General features: G+C 35.7%; 1 protein-coding gene across 3 annotated transcripts in view; it reads right to left on the bottom strand.

Moving 5' to 3' along the window:
- LOC131154585 (uncharacterized) overlaps window positions 1–18961 on the bottom strand; it is a 108338-nt gene that overhangs the window by 42717 nt on the left and 46660 nt on the right. For all 3 annotated transcript variants that reach the window (XM_058107457.1, XM_058107459.1, XM_058107458.1), the window contains 4 exons: window positions 17148–17218; window positions 16787–16981; window positions 16625–16663; window positions 8929–9033 (listed from right to left, as the gene is read on the bottom strand). In XM_058107457.1, the coding sequence (XP_057963440.1) occupies window positions 8929–9033; window positions 16625–16663; window positions 16787–16981; window positions 17148–17218 (410 nt within the window). The remainder of the gene's footprint in view (window positions 1–8928; window positions 9034–16624; window positions 16664–16786; window positions 16982–17147; window positions 17219–18961) is intronic.

Genomic DNA, 18961 nt, shown 5'->3' with positions numbered 1-18961 from the left:
TAAGTCCTGTTGGCGCTTACCTTTCTTCACCTTCCTTGTGCCACCATCTAGATGAACTTTGTTTACTATAGGACTAGAAAGCCATAATCCCATCTTATGCATGAATTGTTAAGCTTCTAAATCTTTCTCATTAATCTCTTCCACTAGAAGAGGCAAAATCCAAAATGTGCATTTTGGTTCTTTACCCAATCCATTGACCTCAAAATAGGCACACATGATAAATATCCAAGTTAGTAGAAGATCCAAACACAAACTCCTATTGTTCTCAAACCATTGGCCACATACTCTATTCATCCCATGTATCTCCTCATTGCTTTTTCTCCTTACCCTTACTAATATTTTCAAATTTTCATTTGTATCCCCTTTTTGGACATTAACACACTCTTGCACTACTATCCAATGGGAACAAATCTTACTGCCCTTGTCTTATCTTAGCTATTTCCCTTCACTACGCTGTTCCTCCGCAACATCTAGCTTACCCTAAACATCGTCCCCACAGGCTTCCTTTTCCTTCGTAGTCCTTCCCCCAACATTATATCCAAAGGACACTTACAAGCCAATCTCATCAAAGCAACAATCATCACCCATTAAGAATCAGGTACAACACTTGAACGCCTAGAATTGCACAAACTTTATGACCCTCACTGAAACTTGACATCCAAGCCCCCACAAAACCAATGCCTCTTGCCTAAGATGAAGATTTACCTAACCACTTCTTCACCAAAAACAAACAACCTTACTAGGATGTTTGGCTCTACCCCTCACATGCAAGGGTTCAAAACACTATTTCTTTTACATATAACCAAAGTAGGTGATTTCAAGAAGAAAGAATGTTCAAAAAGGAGAATAAGAAATCCTCCCAAATAGAACTGAAAAAAGTAAAAATAAAGAGGAAAAAAAAAAAAAAGCAAGCAAACAAATATCAATCAAGCCAACAAAAATAGCGAATCCCATTGTATCGTAGAGAAGCTCACTCATTTGATGCACCCCAAGCCAACACACCAAAGTGAGGCTAAGCAATAAATCTTATCCCATAACAAAGAAACATTTAGCTTCTTCCCAAAAAAAAAAATATGTGCATTACGTTCCAACCATAAACTTGACAACGCTGCATAAAATCAAGGTCTTCTATTTTGATTTCGACTCAAACTTCAAAACTCCAAAAGTGCGGAAATTTCGACAGAAATTTCAATTTTGATATGAAAAAAAAATGGAAATAAATAGTAAAGCGTGGAAGTTGTTTATAAAACTTAGAAATGGTTAATAGACGTAATAATATAAGTTTTAAGACTAATATATCACAAGTTAAATACATCTATGTTATGTATGAGATGGAAATGTTGTAATATAATTTGTGTATCAAACATATTTGTAAGATAATGTGCATTAAACATATTCAATTAATACAAATGAAATTCTTAAGTCATTTAAATATTATTTATTATACACAAATGGTTAGGTAAAAAATGTTGTTGTAAGTTTACTTTTTCTTATAAGTTGAAAAGCCCCTGTAATAATATTTTATGTTTCAATAAAAATAAATAAATTAAATTAAGAGAGAAATTTCACTTCGCTCCTAAATCTCTCAATATGAATTCCAAGAAAATTTTATTCTATAGTTAAAATTTTGACAATTTTCTCTAAAATTTTGAGATTTCAATAAATATTGGATGTATCATTGAAATTTCGATGCAAATTATGTAAAACAAAGATTAACTACCATATCGATTTCGAGGGCAATGAAAATTTTGACAATCTCATGGAAATTTACGACATGCATAAAATGCACATCGCCATAATACTACAGCTTCGTTCTACTTACCAAAGCCACAAAAAGAGATATACCCAACAAATTCTCCACTAAGTTTCAGCAAACCCAACTTTCTCCAAATAAACCAAAACACTTGTTCCATGTTTTTTCCATGAAAATCACAGTGCAAAAGCAAATGAGAAGCTACTTTTAAACTATTAAAGCACACCACTAAAGAAAGTGTCTTAGAAAGCCTTCGACTCTACAACATACTATTCAATGTTAACTCTATTAAGCACAACCAACCAAATAAAAGCCTTAAATTTGGGAGGACTTTGTCCCACCAAAATTATTTACGCAGCAGAAATAAAAAATTAGTACTGCCAAAATATTACAGAAATATTTGCAAGAATAACCCCACAAAGAATCCAAAGACCAAGAAATACTATCCACACCAAAGGAAAAATGACAATTATCCAACACCAGCAACAATGAAGAAAGCTCATCCACCTCACTATCTTTAGAAGAGTCCCAAAAATGGAAAGGGCCTTTCAAAAAAAAGAGAAATATCAACAAAATTACACTAAGCTCAAGCAATAAAGACAAGGAAAAGAAGTGGGAAACACAACATTACCCATCCAAATGTCGTCCAAAAAACGAATACGAAAATCCTCACCCAGAATAAACTTCATATTAGGAATGAAATGGGATAAATATGAGAAATAGACCTCTACATCCACGTTAACCAAATGATTCCTCTTCCCCCCTAACACAAACCAAAGGAAATCTCCCATAATTTCCTCCATCTCACTACAAATATCACAGGAATCCCAAAAAGCAATTTAAATAGATACTAATGAGAGGCCTAAATCAAAATAATGCAACCCCCTAAAGAAAATAACACACATTTCCATCAATCTAAATGCTCAGACATCCTCTCTACAATAAGATCCCAAAAGCCCCCTATCCTAGGATTAACACCCAAAATGGCCCCTTAATAAGGCAAGGCTCAATGCAAAATAACATAACCCGCTATCGAGGCTAACTTCCCAACTATACTGGCACTCAAATTAATAGCAACAATACCATTGTTGCCCAAGCTAATTTTAAACTCATAAATCTGCTCAAAAATATGAAGCATGCTCAAAATATTTAAAAAAGAAGAGTTGTGATCGCCTATAAAGAACATAGTATCATTGGCAAATTGAAGATGAAACAAAACCACCCCCTCCCACCCCACTTCCAAATCGTTCACCAATCCTTTATCCACCGCCTTATCAGCCAATCTATTCAAAACATCACCCACTAACAGAAATCAGAATAATAATAATAATAATAATAATAATAATAATAATAATAATAAAGGACATCATATTACCTTGTCAAACATGCCTTGAGGTACTAAATCAGATTTATGTTCACTATTTAGTATTTATTATGATACAAAAGAAAACGTTGGGCATGCAACCCCTCATCCAAGAATGCCACCTCTCCCCAAACCTCTTTCTAGCAAATAACTAATCCAATAAACTCCAACTAACCCTATCATAAGCTTTTTCAAAATCCAATTTAAAAATAATCCCCTCCTCCTTTCTTCTCCAAACATTGTCCACTACCTCATCGGCAACCAAAATAGCATTCACAATCTGCTACTCTCCACAAATGCACTTTGAGCATTACAAAACAATATTGTTGAGCACTAGCTAATGCTTCAACAATAATTTTATACATGCAAGAAACTAGGGGGGCATTTGGTATCACTATAAAAAATTATGAAAAAGAAAACCACAAAATTTATGGACATTTTCATTTTACTTAAATTTTAAATTCCTCGGATCATTTTATTTTTATTTTAATTGAAAAGTATTTACAAAATGACTGATTTATTCCCAAATAAGTAAATTCTAGATATTAAAATATGGTTTTTAGTTTTTTGGCAAATAGCTAAAAACCGACAACAAAAACCAGAAAGCTAGCAATGTAAACAAACGTGCTTTCATAATATGCTTCTTCACTATATAGAAACGAACACAAAAAATAAAAAACAAAAAACGATTCCAAACAACCTTAAGCTACTACGTCTAAATCAGCAATTTTTATAGATTTACTCTTTTTAGGTACCAAACTGATGAAAATGGAATTAATATTCTTTTTGAAAATCACATTCCAATAAAATTCATTAAAAACCTTCAATGGGTCCTCCTTAATCACATCTCAACAATCATGTAAAAAATAAAATAAAATAAAATAAAAAAACACCATGTGAAACTCGTCCAAACCAAAAACTTTATTCCCAAGGCCTTAAATTTCAATTTTGACTCAAATCTCGAAGCTCCAAAAGTACAGAAATTTCGATAGAAATCTCGATTTCGATGTCAATTTCAATTTAGATTTGAAAAAATAACAAAAATCAATAGTAAAGCATGGAACTCTTTTATGAAACTTTAGAAATGATTAACAGACATAATAATGTAAGTTTTAGGACTAATATAATACAAGCTAAATACATCTATGTTGCATATAAGGTAAATTGTAATATAGTATGTGTATCCATATATATGTAAGATAATGTGTGTTACACATATTCAGTTAATACAAAGGAAATTCATAAATCATTTAAATATTATTTATTATACAAATAATGATAATTTGACATGAATGGTTGAATAAAATGTTGTTGTAATATTTTTCATATAATTTCAAAAGCCCATGTTTGCTTCTATAAAAATAAATTAAGAGAGAAATTTCACTTCACTCTTAAATCTCTCATTAGAATTCCAAGGAAATTTCATTCTATAGTTAAAATTTCGACAAGTTTTGATAAAATTTCAAGATTTCGATAAATTTTGGATGATTTGTTGAGATTTTGACAGAAGTTATGGAAGACAAAAATCGACTAACATTTCAATTTTGAGGGTGACAAAAACAAGAAATTTCAAAGGATCCATTTCGTGGAATTTAAGACCAAGCTTATCCCTATCCATCCTGAACACCGTAACCCTCACTTCCTCCTCCTAAAATGGTCATGAGACATCCAAACCCTGTAAATGGCTATGCAGCTCATTTACAACCTGGAAAGAGATTACCCCACCTTACCCTATCCCATCGCTGAAAAGGAAAGGGAGGGGAGGAACACACACACACACACTCTACTAAGTCAAACTTTATGAAACAATATTCAGATTCAAATAATAAACATTCTTGTTTCTGAATTCATACATCATGGCATTCTACCCTCCCATACAAACATAACTCCCTAATATAAATCCCCAAACCATCTTAAAACCCCCAAAAAATCATCTTCAACAGTTCAAATGGACTGTTAAGGCTTGATATACATTTTTTTTTTAAAATGATAAAAGAAAATATATTAAGAAAGAGAATGTACAGTCAGAGCAAGGATACTAAATCCTTAAAAAAAAAAAGGAAAAAACAAAAGCAAAAATAAAATATAATATATAAATAAAAAAAATCTTGAGTCATCAAAGGAAACTCCTTTTAATCCCTTCCCATCATAATTCACTGAGCATTTCAAATTCACTAATTCCCTTGACCCTTCTTCGCCTTAGATTTACCATAATCGAGCCTAACTTCATTTCCTTCATGACTAGACAACGTGAGGCACCAATTATTCAACAAATTCTGAGTTTGAATGTCTTTCTCAGCAAATTCTTGAACTGGAATGGGCAAAATTCCATTTTTAACCTTCAGTTCTTCTTTAGTAACATTATTCTCAGAAATATGAATTCCATACAAACCTTCTAGAGGAGGAGATGGTACATAAGATAAATCCCCAAGACAATTGGAAGAACAGTCGGAAGAAAATCCTTGTTGCTCCTGAATTTAATCTAAAAGTAAACCCTTGTAACATTCAAAATCACTACTAGTACTGCCTATGCTATCATCCTCCAAAACAACCCCCCCCCCCCCAAAAAAAATCTCTTACTATCCTTGTATTAACCCTCTCAACAATTGGCTCCTCCACTATATCTCTCTTAAGAATTTTATTTTTTTTGTTTTATCATCAGACGAACCCCAATTATCTTCAAAATTCTTCCTCCTTTCAAAACCAAATTGCATTTTCTTGCGACGAGAGTGAAATTTTTGACGACTCAAATTATCCAAATTGACTCCCTTATCATCCGAATTACCTTCCAAACCAACAATAAAGTCATGAATTTCACCTCCACAAGATTTAAAATTCTTAGAAGATCCCCCAAACACAATCCTAGAATCCTTCCTACTACCATTCTTCTCCAGAATAGGAGATGCGCTACTCCCTTGAAAATTAGTAGAATTTTTAGCAACCTACATATCTGAATCCACCTCCTTTTCTTTTTTCGTTTTCAGGGTAATTGCTTCTCTCCACTTGGTCACCATAGATCTTGCTTGAAGAGAATCAAAGTTATGAAACGCACACATCTTTCTTCTATTATCAGGATAGAATTATTCCTGTAGCCTCACAAGTTTTCGTAAAGCCTTATTCTTGACTAGAAACCTAACTAAGCATTTGGGCTGCCCATTCGATGGGCCCAACTGTGATTTGTCCAACTGAACTTTCTCCTCTCCAAATTGGCCCAATACAGAATCAAAATTCTGTTCTGGGACCTCCTTAACCAATAGGCCCATCAGAAATTTTAACAGGCCTTTATTGCTCTCAAACAGCCAGCCCATGTCTGTATTATTCTTCAAAGACCCAGGCCCATCCCACCCAACCTTCATCATCTCATCTTCCATGCAGAAAATCCTAGCTTCCTCTGACCTAGCCTCCTTCGCCGGAACCTTCTCCCTAAGCAACGTCAATTGATCATGTAGAGCTTTCTCCTCTTGCACCTTCCCCCCGCATCAAATGCACACCACCTCCAGCCAAGGTCTTAAATTTTGATTTCAACTCAAATTTTGAAGCTCCAAAAGTATGGAAATTTTGACGGGAATTTTGATTCCGATGCGAATTTCGATTTCAATTTGAAAAAATAACAGAAATTTGTAATAAAGCATGGAATTCTTTGTGAAACTTTAGAAATTGTTAACAAGCATAATAATGTAAGTTTTAGGACTAATATAATACAAATTAAGTACATCTATGTTGTGTATAAGGTGGAAAAGATATAATATAGTATGTGTATCAAACATATTTGTAAGAAAATGTGCATTAAACATTTTAGTTAATACAAATAAAAGTCATTCAAATATTATTTATTATACAAATGATGGTAATTTAGACATGAATAATTATAAAATGTTGTTGTAAGATTATTTTTTCATTTCACTCCTAAATCCCTCATTTGACTTCCGAGGGAATTTCATTGCATAGTGAAAACATTGAGAAGTTTTGCTAAAATTTTGAGATTTGATAAATTTTAGAATAAATTTTAGATGATTCGTCAAGATTTCAAAGGAAATTATGCAAAATGGAAACCGGAAATTTCAATGAAAATTTCGACAATTTCATCGAAATTTAAGACCATCCAACACAACCTTTAGAATCAAGCAAATTTCGTCCTTAAGAAATGATTGAGCTCCATCATTGGGAATCGAGCAAGCATCAACCTTTGGAATCGGATGAACTCCATTAGCATTAGTTGTTCTTGATACTATTTGACTCTAAGATCAATTATCATTACACTTTTTATTATCAACTCCATCGTTGCATGCCATACAAGAGCTCACCAAAGCATCAAACTCTTCCCCAAACCAAAATCACCCATTGCCTTTAAATCCTTTAGGGACAAAGAGCATCTTTTGCCTCTCCAACCGTGCCCTAATTCCAAACACTTCTCTTCACTCGTCGCATGAACCACCATCCAATAATCAACAAAACCCATCTGAAAACTATGAAAACCGTTTCTTAAACTTCCAACAAGAGATAAGAACCCCTATGAGAACCATTTTTCTGCAACTAAAGAAAATAGAACCCCACTTATTATGCTACCGATTCTTCTCAAGAAGGAACAAGCTCCGACCTTACCTTCTTTATCCAATCTCAAATTGAAGGATTTCCCTTTGATCTGAACTGAATTAATCCCCATCGTCAATAGCTATTAGCACCATGGTCTCGACCGAGTGAGGAGAGTGATTGAAAGTCCTTTGCACAAGAGATAAAACCATTGCGTCTAACTAGCTGCTAGAAACAAACTCACAGTGGTGTCGGACCACCGTCCAGGTAGTGTGAGAGCAGCGTCAGTGCAGCACCAGCGATGTAGCTTCACTGTTGGAGCAATGCCACCTCTAAGCACCGATTAAGGAAAGACTCAAGTATACAGGAGCTCCTTTGAGCCTTGGATTCGACCCTTCGAAAGAGAAAAGGATACTTCAACAAAGAAGAGGCTTTGAGCCTAGCCAAGATTGACAATGAGAAGGCCTGAAATGTCCAACGAATAGAACGATGAAGGCTAGGAGCAATGGCAGAGAGGTTCATGGGGGTTGTGTGTCCACTAGGGCTTCAATGAAGCTCCTCCAGTGTTCGCTAGTGGTTTGCGAGTCCCCTAGTTCGATGGTGTTAATCTTTATATACATTGTTGGCCCAGAACCTACCAACTTAAGCATTTAGGTAAAGTGGTAATCAAACATGGTATCAGAGCCCTGGTTTCCAAGAAGTCCTAGGTTCTAGTCAAGTTGCCTTCACTTATTGTTTGTTTGTTGAGAACTATGTCATTCCATATAATGGATGTTGATTGTTCGTTTATCTCTCCACATGCAATTGGGTTGCACATGCAGGGGAGCATTAAGGCTTTATAGACATTGTTGATGCACAACTTAATAAGTTAAGCTTTTAGGTAAAGTCGTAATCTAACATGGGCCAAAAGAATGATAAAATTGCGAAGGAAATGACGTCAAAAATCAACCAAAACGCATTGTTTATATATTCAGATAGAAAAAATCACTTCATAATAGGGACGAATAAAAGCAATTTTCTCCTCAAATTGCAGACTCCACCATTTGACAAAAAGAATATGCAGCTATAGTAGGATGTAGAAAATCAATGGATAGCAAGCTATACTCCCAAGCAACAAATATTTTCTAATTTAACATGTGTCCTAGCCAATAAAATAAAGATAAGAGGATAAAAGAACCATGGTAATGATGCACAAGAAACATGAGATGATTGAAAATTTACTCAAGAAAACAACAGAAAATTATTGAATTGTTAATTCATGAGAAGAAGTACAAATACCAACCTTTGGAGGGCATATATAAAAAATGTTAGTGAAGAGCTTATTAATTTCATTGTGTTCTGATCTCTTTGCAGGTTTTAGACCCTCCGTAAGTTGCTTCAGAAGAGGCTGTAAAATATAAATGCAAAAACCACTATTAGCATAGAAAACACACCACCACCAACAACAGCAGCATAGGTGAGGATACTCTGAAAAGAACATCTTGCATCAACAAAACCCAATAACTAAAAAAACAAGTGATTCTGCTGACAATATAGGATCCTACTGAAAATCAGTGTAAGAACAAAAGCAACATGCAGGAATACTAGAGATAGAAAAATACAACATTGAAATAACAATGCAAAACTTAATAATTTCACCATAAGAAATGTCCACTACCAAGTACAAGTAGCAATTATATTTTTGTAAAATGAACAACCACGTAGTAACTGTACTTTTTAAAAGGAATAAGAGAAGGACCCTGCCTATGCCATCAATGCAGTGTCGATGAGCAAGTAATAAACATACAGCTTAAGAATTCACATATCCATCTTTGATGGCTTTTCAGGGTTCTGTAATCTTTCGTGAACCAATTCCACTCTCAACATTTTTTGAGTAATGAATTTAATTTATACTCTCATTTCTGAAACAATGTAAAAAAGAACTTGATCATTACATTATTACAAAATAAATAAACTCACAAAATCAGTTTTCAATCTTCACTTATATAATTGCACCCACCCGACACCCCTGACAACATCATTATAAGTTCTTCATTACACTTCCCATAAAATAAGCTTGCCAACAAGCACAAAGATAACCTTACAACACTGTTAGCAATATAAGGGACTGGATGTGACTGTGCCAAGTGTCAGTGTCCAAAAACGTCCAGCATGTTAACTATGAAAAAAAATGCCACAAGAAAAGAAAGTATCTCACATAACAAGCATATAAAGTCATAGACACCAATTCTCTTAAAAAATAATAATAATCAACAATTCTATTCTTTCCATATTGCCCAATTAAAGTTGTTCAATGCATTTGATTCCACAAAAGGATTTTCTTGACTAAGCAAAGAGGGGCCAATATTCTCAGAGTTGCCCATACAAGATTTTTAGTAGCACCATATAACCTAATGCGCACCAAGCACGCAACTATAGAGAGACCAGTATATGGAATAAGGTGATTCATTCTGAATATCATTGATAGCTTCCATCAAAGCCAATGATACCACCTTACAAATTGTGCTTGACTATCACTGTTCTATTAGAGGAAAGATGTAAACTTCCTTGTTTTTCTTTTTATTTTATTTCTTTTTTTTTAGCAAAATAAAATTACTAATGGTAAAAGAATTTACAAGAGGGAGAACGAGAAATCCCCCAAAGAAAATCTGGAACAAAACAGAAAAAACAACAAAAAGCTACAGAAATAAGAAAAACTCAACAAGCCAGCACATTCCTCTGATCTCCTTGAATTTCCTGTAAACTGTTTCCTCTGAAAAAACCAAAACCAAAACCATGGTGATGCTAAGAACTAGTTCTTATCCCAGACCAACTCCCAATTAATTTTTTCCCAGAGAAAATCCATGTGTTCCATTCCATCCATAACCCCCATAAAATTGCAAATACACCACACCTCCATAAGGCTGCCCTATCCTTTCTTCAGCCAAAACCTGTGAAAGAATTGACTAATAAATCTTCCACTGATACAGGGCGTACCCAACTCTGCCCCATCATACCAAACAACTTACTCCAGATCCTCCAAGAAAAGTTGCAGTGTAAAAGGAGATGAGAAGCTGCTCAAAGTCTTTGGAACAAAGCACACACACACAACAGGAGAAAGATTCTTCAAAGGTCTTCTGCTTTGCAACAAGTTGTTAGTATTTATTTTAAGCACAACCAACGAAGTGAAAGAATAATTTTTGAGGGAACCTTGGCTGTCCAAAATATAGAAAAGAGCAGAATGAAGAATTAGAACAGATCAATTCAAAAATGGATTTGCAAGAATACAAATATCCTTCCCTGACAAAAAATTACTTTCATTCACTAAGGATAGCAAAGAAGACTCCTCCTCCATCTCCCTCTCATTAAGAGGTCTCCTAAAAATAAAGATTCTAGGAAACCAAAGGACTACTCAAATCCCCAACAAAAAAAAAAAAGATATGGCTCTATTTTTCCCAGCACACAAACGAAATAGACGAGGGAAGGAAGTAGATAAAACTTTGTTACCTAGCCAAAAGTCTTTCCAGAAGCTGATATATGTCCCCCTCTCCACCACAAGATTAGTGTGAGGAATAAAGGATAAATCTGAGAAATGGACCTCCACGGGCTCCCCAAAGAACATCTTAGATTATTATTGGTATCCCGCCCATTGTCATCCAACCCAAACTTGCTTCTTATTACTTGATGCCGAAGAGAAGACTCTTCTAGAGGGAAACACCACAACCATTTAGCTAAAAGGGCGGTGTTTTTACTTTTTGAATGCCAACCTACCTAGACCCAACCCAACATCCTTTTTCGGCTTACAAACCTCATCCCACCCAACTTCCTTCTCGTCAACCCAACAAAATAGCAGAGAAAACATCAATACTTGGGTATTGCACTGGGCCAAGGAAGTTAATTTTCCGTGGCTGAACACGAGTTCCAGCAGCGACAAAGACAGAAAAAAGACCAAAGAATGCCAGGAAACTGAAGAAGGAACAAAACAGATGAGTCTATAAGGTTTGTGGCCATAAGAAATAAGTCACACATATGAAATTGCATTAATAACTTCTGAGGGAAAAATTTCTGAAACAATAGCCTTTAGGAGTGGGCTTCATGTTTAGGAGGGCATCATAAGCAAAGTAACAAAAAATATTATCTCAGCTATTCATTTATTTATTAGTTCATAAAAAAGAATCCAAATTAAGAAAAGAATGAATGTATAAGGAAAACAAGAAATCCTCCAGACTGGAGCAAAACAGAAAAAATTAAAACTAAAACAAAAACAAAAGAGAAAAAGAAAAAAAAGGCTGAAATCAAACTAGCAAAGCCAACCAATCTTGCAGAATATCCAAAAAGACCCACATTCCCAAAACATCCTAATAAAAATACCCACAGTGAAGCTAAAAATACAATCTGTTCCCACATCAAATCGAAAAACGAAGCCTTATCTCGTAAATCATGAATATTCCTCTCTAACTAAACCCCCAGAAAACCGCAAAAAACTGCAACCACAAAATCCCTGCACCTTCACACCACTCAAATACTTTAAAATATTCAACAAAAAATCCTCTAAAGTGCTAGGACACACCCAACACTCCAAACAAATCAAAATGCTTCTCTCAAAACAGCCTAGCCATGGAAAAATGAAAAAATAAATTAGCACATGCCTCAGTCCCACACACACATCATGACACGAAGCCTAAAAAATCCTTGTGATCTGCAACCAATTGTGGCCTTAACTCTATTACGACCATCAACCCAAAAGCCTCAACCTTCAAAGGAACCTTAATTTTCCACAAATGATTAGCAAGGAGAAAAAATGCCCAGATTCAGTCAAATGGAAAAAGAAAGAACTGCAGCAGAAAACACTGGAAGAGTCCATTTTCCAAATCCTAACAGCCCCCCACGAATAGAAGAAGGAATCCAATAAAGAAATAAATGAAGAAAGGTCCTTCGCTTCCCTTTCATTAAAATTTCCAATAAAATATAAATCTGAAGAAACAATAACATTAATAACAATTAAAAATGGGAAGCAACCCATGGCAAGATCTTGAGTCTACATAATTGCAGAGGAGTCTGTTAATCGCCAACAGTGTCCCTTTGCATGGCAGATGCAAAATCTGCAGAGCACATCCTCCTTCATTGCACTTGGACCAGGAATCTCTGGAACATGGCATTGTCTCTGATCGGACAACGTTGGGTTATTGCTAACTCTGTGAGAGGAGAACTCTGGGCCTGGAAAGGAATTCAGGCAACAAAGGAGAAGAGAAAGGCTATGTCCCTCATTCCCCTTCCAATTTTATGGTGCGTTTGGAAAGAGAGGAATAGGAGAGTGCTCAAAAATTCAATCTCAGCAATCCAGATCAGCAAAAGCACCGGTTTACTGCAGTCAATAGCTGGCGTTGTGGGGCTGTTGTTAATGACTATGATGTAATCTTTGATTTGTGTGACACCCTTCACGGTGCTCGACCAACTGTATCACGGGCTGACATTCCCTTGATGCCTTTTCAATAAAGTTTCCTTTACTTACCCCAAAAAAAAAACAATTGAAAAAATAGAAAAATATAAAGGTAAAAGGAGCATCACAATGTAAAGAAATATGAAACAGAGAAGGAAAAGCAACAAAAAATTTGCTACCCCAGCCGATGATCCTCACAACAACAAACCCAACAACCATTCCCCAATTTGAATTTCGTTCAAGGAAGTAAAGGGGAAAACCCAAGAAATGAATTTTCATGGGATTGCATGTCTCCCTCGATCTAATATTACAATACCGCCCATTTTATTTGCAATCCGGAGTCCTCTATTTAATTACAAAAGAATAGTGCAAAATAACCCCAAATTGAGGACTCAAAAGATATAAATCCGCTAAAGAGAATGAGCAGCTACAGTAGCATGAGCAATGGTGCTACACTAGCTTGAAAAGTAAATGCTACAGTAACTGGGCAATAAATCTGGCCTAGTTGGCCTTCCTTTCCAACATGGATGCTCCTGAACCAATCCCCACCTAGGAAAGAGCTCAAATCTGGTGAAAAGGTCTTCATAAGCTCAGCATGGACCTCCAGGTCAATTATCTTCCATTCTTCTTTTTATTTAATTATGAAAGAATAGGGCTATAAAGATTTGATTAAAATGAATGACCTAACTTGAAGATAGGTCTCTTCCTCCATTTATAATACAAATTAAATACATTCTAATGACAATAATACCTTACTAACCCTCACTAATTAACATACTAACACACTCAATAATAATAATACTAAAAGACATATACAACCTCTAACACTCCCTCTCAAGCTGGAGCATGAATGTCATATGCACCTATCTTGTTACAAATGAGTTTAACACAAGAACCCCACCAATGCTTTGGTGAACAAACCAGCAAGCTGGAGCATGAATGTCATATGCTCCTATCTTGTTACAAATGAGTTTAACACAAGAACCCCACCAATGCTTTGGTAAACAAACCAGCAAGCTGCATGTCTGACTTCACATAAGCGGTTGTAATGAGTTTTTGCACAAGTTTCTCCCAAACAAAGTGGCAATCAACTTCAATGTCCTTCGTCTGTTCATGAAAGACTGGCTGAAGGCAATATGAAAAGCGGCTTAATTATCATATATCACCTTCATAGGCTGAGAATACGAAAAATCCAGTTCTTCCAACTTGTTCCTCAATTAGACAAGTTCACAAGCAATGTGAGCTAGAGCTCTATATTCTGATTCAGCACTTGACCTTGCCACCAAAGTTTGTTTCTTACTCTTCCAAGAAACCAAATTACCACCAACCATAATACAATACCCAATGGTGGATCTTCAATCGGAACGCAATCCAGCCCAATATTATCTGAATATCCATGGATATAAGTGTAACCTTGATCACGATGTAAAATACCTATTCCAGGTGCACCTTTGAGATATCTCAAGATGCGAATTACTGCGTCCCAATGACTTGTCCTCAAAGAATCTAGAAATTGGCTCAACGCTTGTTGTAAAAGATATATCCAGCCGAGTAATTGTGAGATAACTCAACTTTCCAACAAGTTTCCGGCATTGTCCATGCAATACTCCTATCTCCTTGTTGTAACTTAAAGTACTCCTGGGATAAATCATACATACGTGTAATGTTACTGGAGTATAGAAGTTTGACATAATCCTAAATCTCCTTGCACATATCTAAATGCATACACATCCATACAATCTGTGGCTCCATCAAATTCCAAAAAAGGGAAACAATCAAGGGCATCTTCATGAACCCACACGTCTTTTCTCTTCTCATCAAAAGAATCAGATTGGAGCAAGTGGTCAAATTTCCCTGATCCTGCTAAATAAATCCGAACAATTACACAATTGAACGTAGTTCTTTCAATCCAAATTTTGAGTCCTTATTTGCGGCAGCGATGTAGGAAACAAAATTTTGGGATTAAAAGATTCCATCCCAACACTCATAAATCAGAAACCAAACCAAAAACAAGAAGAACAATCAAAACTAATCGGGACAATCACAAACTATGTGAAGCACCTACACAATGACGAACAAGGTGAACAACTCACCAACGGATATAGCACTGCCACAGCTCTCACAAATCAGCAACCATACCAAAAACAAGAAGAACAATCAATAATCAGGCCAATCACAAACTATGTGAAGCACTGACACAACCACGAACGAGGGGAACAATTCACCGACGGATATAGCACTGCCACAGCCTCACAACTGAACATACAAACGCTGCCACAGCTCCAAAAAAAATCCTTCACAAACCCTGAACAGAAATTAATGGGGAATACCGCGAGTGCATGGCCTAAAAAGTTGAATTTTTTAGCAAAAAGCTGACCTAACAGTTTGAAAATATAGTCTCAAGAAGGAATCGGAGCATGGCAGAGGAGAAATAAAAAAAGAAAGAAGTGGCCAGAACATCACTCATGCGCAGGCGCATGGGGTTGGCCCTGTTGGCATTTGGCCAGCACGTGGGGTGTCCTCTAGTGATGGGGTTTTGTGGGGTGGATCAACCCCAGGGGGGGTGTCTGTTCTTCCTCTATTTATAGTACAAATTAAATACATTCTAATGACAATAATACCCTTACTAACTCTCACTAATTAACATACTAACACACTCAATAATAATATTGAAAGACATATATAACCCCTAACAAGGGCAAAACAACCCCAAATAGAAGACTCAAAAGATATAAATCCCCTAAAAAGAATAAGCAGCTACAATAGCGTGAGCAATGGTGCTACACTAGATTGAACAGATCTACAGTAACTGGGCAGTAAATCTGGCTAAGTTGGCCTTCTTTTCCAACAAGGATGCTCCTGCACAAATCCGCCAGCTGGGAAAGAGCTCAAATCCAGTGACAATATTAGGCCACAGCTGTTTGAGCAGTAACTTAGCCCAATATTCAATACAACCCCCACATAAAAAGATTATGTTCTGGCCGCTTCTCAGTTCAGCCTACCATCAGGCCTATGCTGAAGATAGTTAAATGACATCACTGAAAGAAGAATAACAAAAAAGATCAGCTTCTAAACTGTCAACATCAAAAACTCATGAAATTTCAAGAAGATCCCTCCAACACACACCAAACCCGCTGCTGCTTGATTTTACGCAACATGCTATAGGATTGTTCATTTGCAGAAGAGAAAATATCAGTATGAGCACCATAGCACTTGTGTCTTTTGTTAAGACAGAATGCCAAGAAAACCAAGAGTAACACATTTGATATTCACCAGCATCATCAGGATATCTTAAAAAGTTCCATGATAACCAGCATACCACCAAACATTCCCTGGAGTGTTGGATATAACTTGACACCGTACTAACATATGTCTAAGAAGCACACCCACATAGTGTTGCATTCAATTGCAAAGAAAAACAAATAAACTTAACTACGAGATTTTAAAAAGAAACATACATTTGAAGCCAATATACAAGGTAAGATGGCCAGCACATAATATGAAAAATCAATGATTTTCTCCTTGATATACAATACTTTTAGAAGATATCAAGCATTACCAGCTTGGCAAGACGACCAAAATTGGGTAGTATCATTGTCTGTTAAAGCAAGCAAAAGAAATATAAGGTTACCAGAAAAATATGAATGGGTTGAAGAAAAAAAACACACGCACACACACACATGAATACATAAAGAGAGAATTGAAAGCTCAACATTCTTACAAATTTCTCTTTCTCCTTTGACCCCGATTCGACTTTGTTCTGCCCACAAATTAAAACAACAGGCCCTGATAATTGGTCAAACATTTCTTGCACCTTATTAACAAACTCCTTACGACTTGACTTCGGAACAGCCCTCAATAACCATTGAGTACAGTCTGCAAAGTAGACAATAAGAGGCTGCTTGGACCGCAAAACCTGTGGGAAAAGCAAAAGCAAACTGAGGTTTATAGGGAATTTCATCATAAAGAACAACACAAGCACATAATAACAAAAGGATGTAAGAAAAAATAAGAAGACAATAATACAAAATCATAATGCATCACATCAAACCAATCACTTGACCAATATTCAAACTTCATACCTCACACAAAGCCTCCATTGCAATGAAACCATCTTCGGATTGCGTCTCAAGATCACGCTCAACATCCTTAACTGAAAGGAAGCAAAACCCATTAGATTGATTAAATAGAGAGCCACGTGGTTCTTACAGAGTTAAACTAAGATACCAATATTGTCAAGGCTTGCCTTGTGCCAACAACTTAGCATGTACAAAAGTAAAATTCAACAAATTCATAGCCAAGTATCTGACATTAATAAAATGAATATGTAGAGGTTGATAATATAACAGAAAGAAAAACAAATCAGAAAAATTCCTATGGAAATTCGGCCTAAGCCAACACCAAACTCCTTTAGGCAAGCCATGCAACCCATTAGCATCAAAAGCTAAAAACATTGTATCCACCTCCTAATCAGAAAGGGTTTTGATGGAAATATTTGCAGCATACATATAATTTACATGAATCCATTCAGAGAAGAGAGAGAGAAAAAAAAAAAAACATTGAATAAATCCTTTTAAAAGATTAATGGATATTTAAGAAGGAAACTAAAGAAATCAAAATGATCATATCATAATGGATTGCATGCTAGGATAGATCATAGAAAGTAATTCAAGGCTATACAAACTAAGAGTTGACGTGCTCCTTGCTTTGAATAAAACAAATCAGCTGGATTTCGGCACAAGTGACATTTAGGAAGAGCTTCTGTGCCCCAGCTCATTAGTTTAATCCAAACTTCAAATCAAGCTAACTACTTAAGCAGGATGAGCTCGGATATTTTTTTTAAAAAAATTGTATTAACTTTTGTATCTGCATACTTTCAAGTCCAACCATTGAACCTAACCCAAAACCCACTCCATGCATATATGGAATAAAGTAATGGCTCACATGAATGAACACAAAAGGAACAATGTCACCATCAACATGAATTGGAAAAAATCCAGCAGGAATTGCTGCTTTTTATTATTTTTGGACAATAAATGAAGTTTTATTGGAAAAAGTCCAACATACAAGAGAATGGATAGACAATCCCTCCACGGGAGCACAAATGAAAGCAAGAAAACAACACTATAGCATATCAAAACAGACCATTTGATCAAATACTGAGAGCCCCAATATGTGTCAAAATTTGAAGCAGCCTCAGATGCAGCACAAATCTCATGATTGGACAAATTTAAAACAATGTGGGACCAATACCAAAAAAATGGGCCAAAATATTATCAACCCCTAGGCTCAAACTAAAAATAACAACCATGCGGCTTTGTTGTACATTATAGAATTGAAGGGTGATGCAGTAACACTGGTAAAGGCACTGCCCCAACAGTGAATAGGAACAAAAAATAGAAGAGAGGAGAGGAGAGGAGAAGAAGGAAGAAAAGGAAGAAGAGAGGAGAACAAAGAAAAAGCAAGGTCGGTGAAAACTTAACTTCCTCTTTTAAATTCACATTTAATAAAAAAGAGACACTAACATGATTTTCACACCCAGTTTATAAGAAAGCTTAAACTACAGTAAAATTATAATTAAACCCCAATAGATACAAGAAATTACAAATAAAACCCTAAAAGATACATTTATTACAAAGACCAGTAGAGGAAAAGAAAAAGCCAACCCTAACCCTTTTACCATTGTTGGAACCCATGGAAAGAAAGAAATAGGAGTCTACGAGGGTCCAGAATCACTTAGAAGGGTAATTATAGATAGATGGCCAAAATTTGTAAATCTTTTTCATAGTTCTGAAAGTGTCAGTCATGATTTGATGTAATATCAGTTCGCATGCCTCTGGTAGCCCTTAATTATACTTCTCTTATCAAAGAATGAGATAATGAATGGATGTGGTAA

The sequence above is a fragment of the Malania oleifera genome, chromosome 4 (genome assembly GCF_029873635.1).
Source record: "Malania oleifera isolate guangnan ecotype guangnan chromosome 4, ASM2987363v1, whole genome shotgun sequence".
NCBI lineage: Eukaryota > Viridiplantae > Streptophyta > Magnoliopsida > Santalales > Ximeniaceae > Malania > Malania oleifera.
The sequence above is the reverse complement of the archived record's forward strand: the minus strand, read 5'-3'. Positions and strand labels throughout refer to the sequence as shown.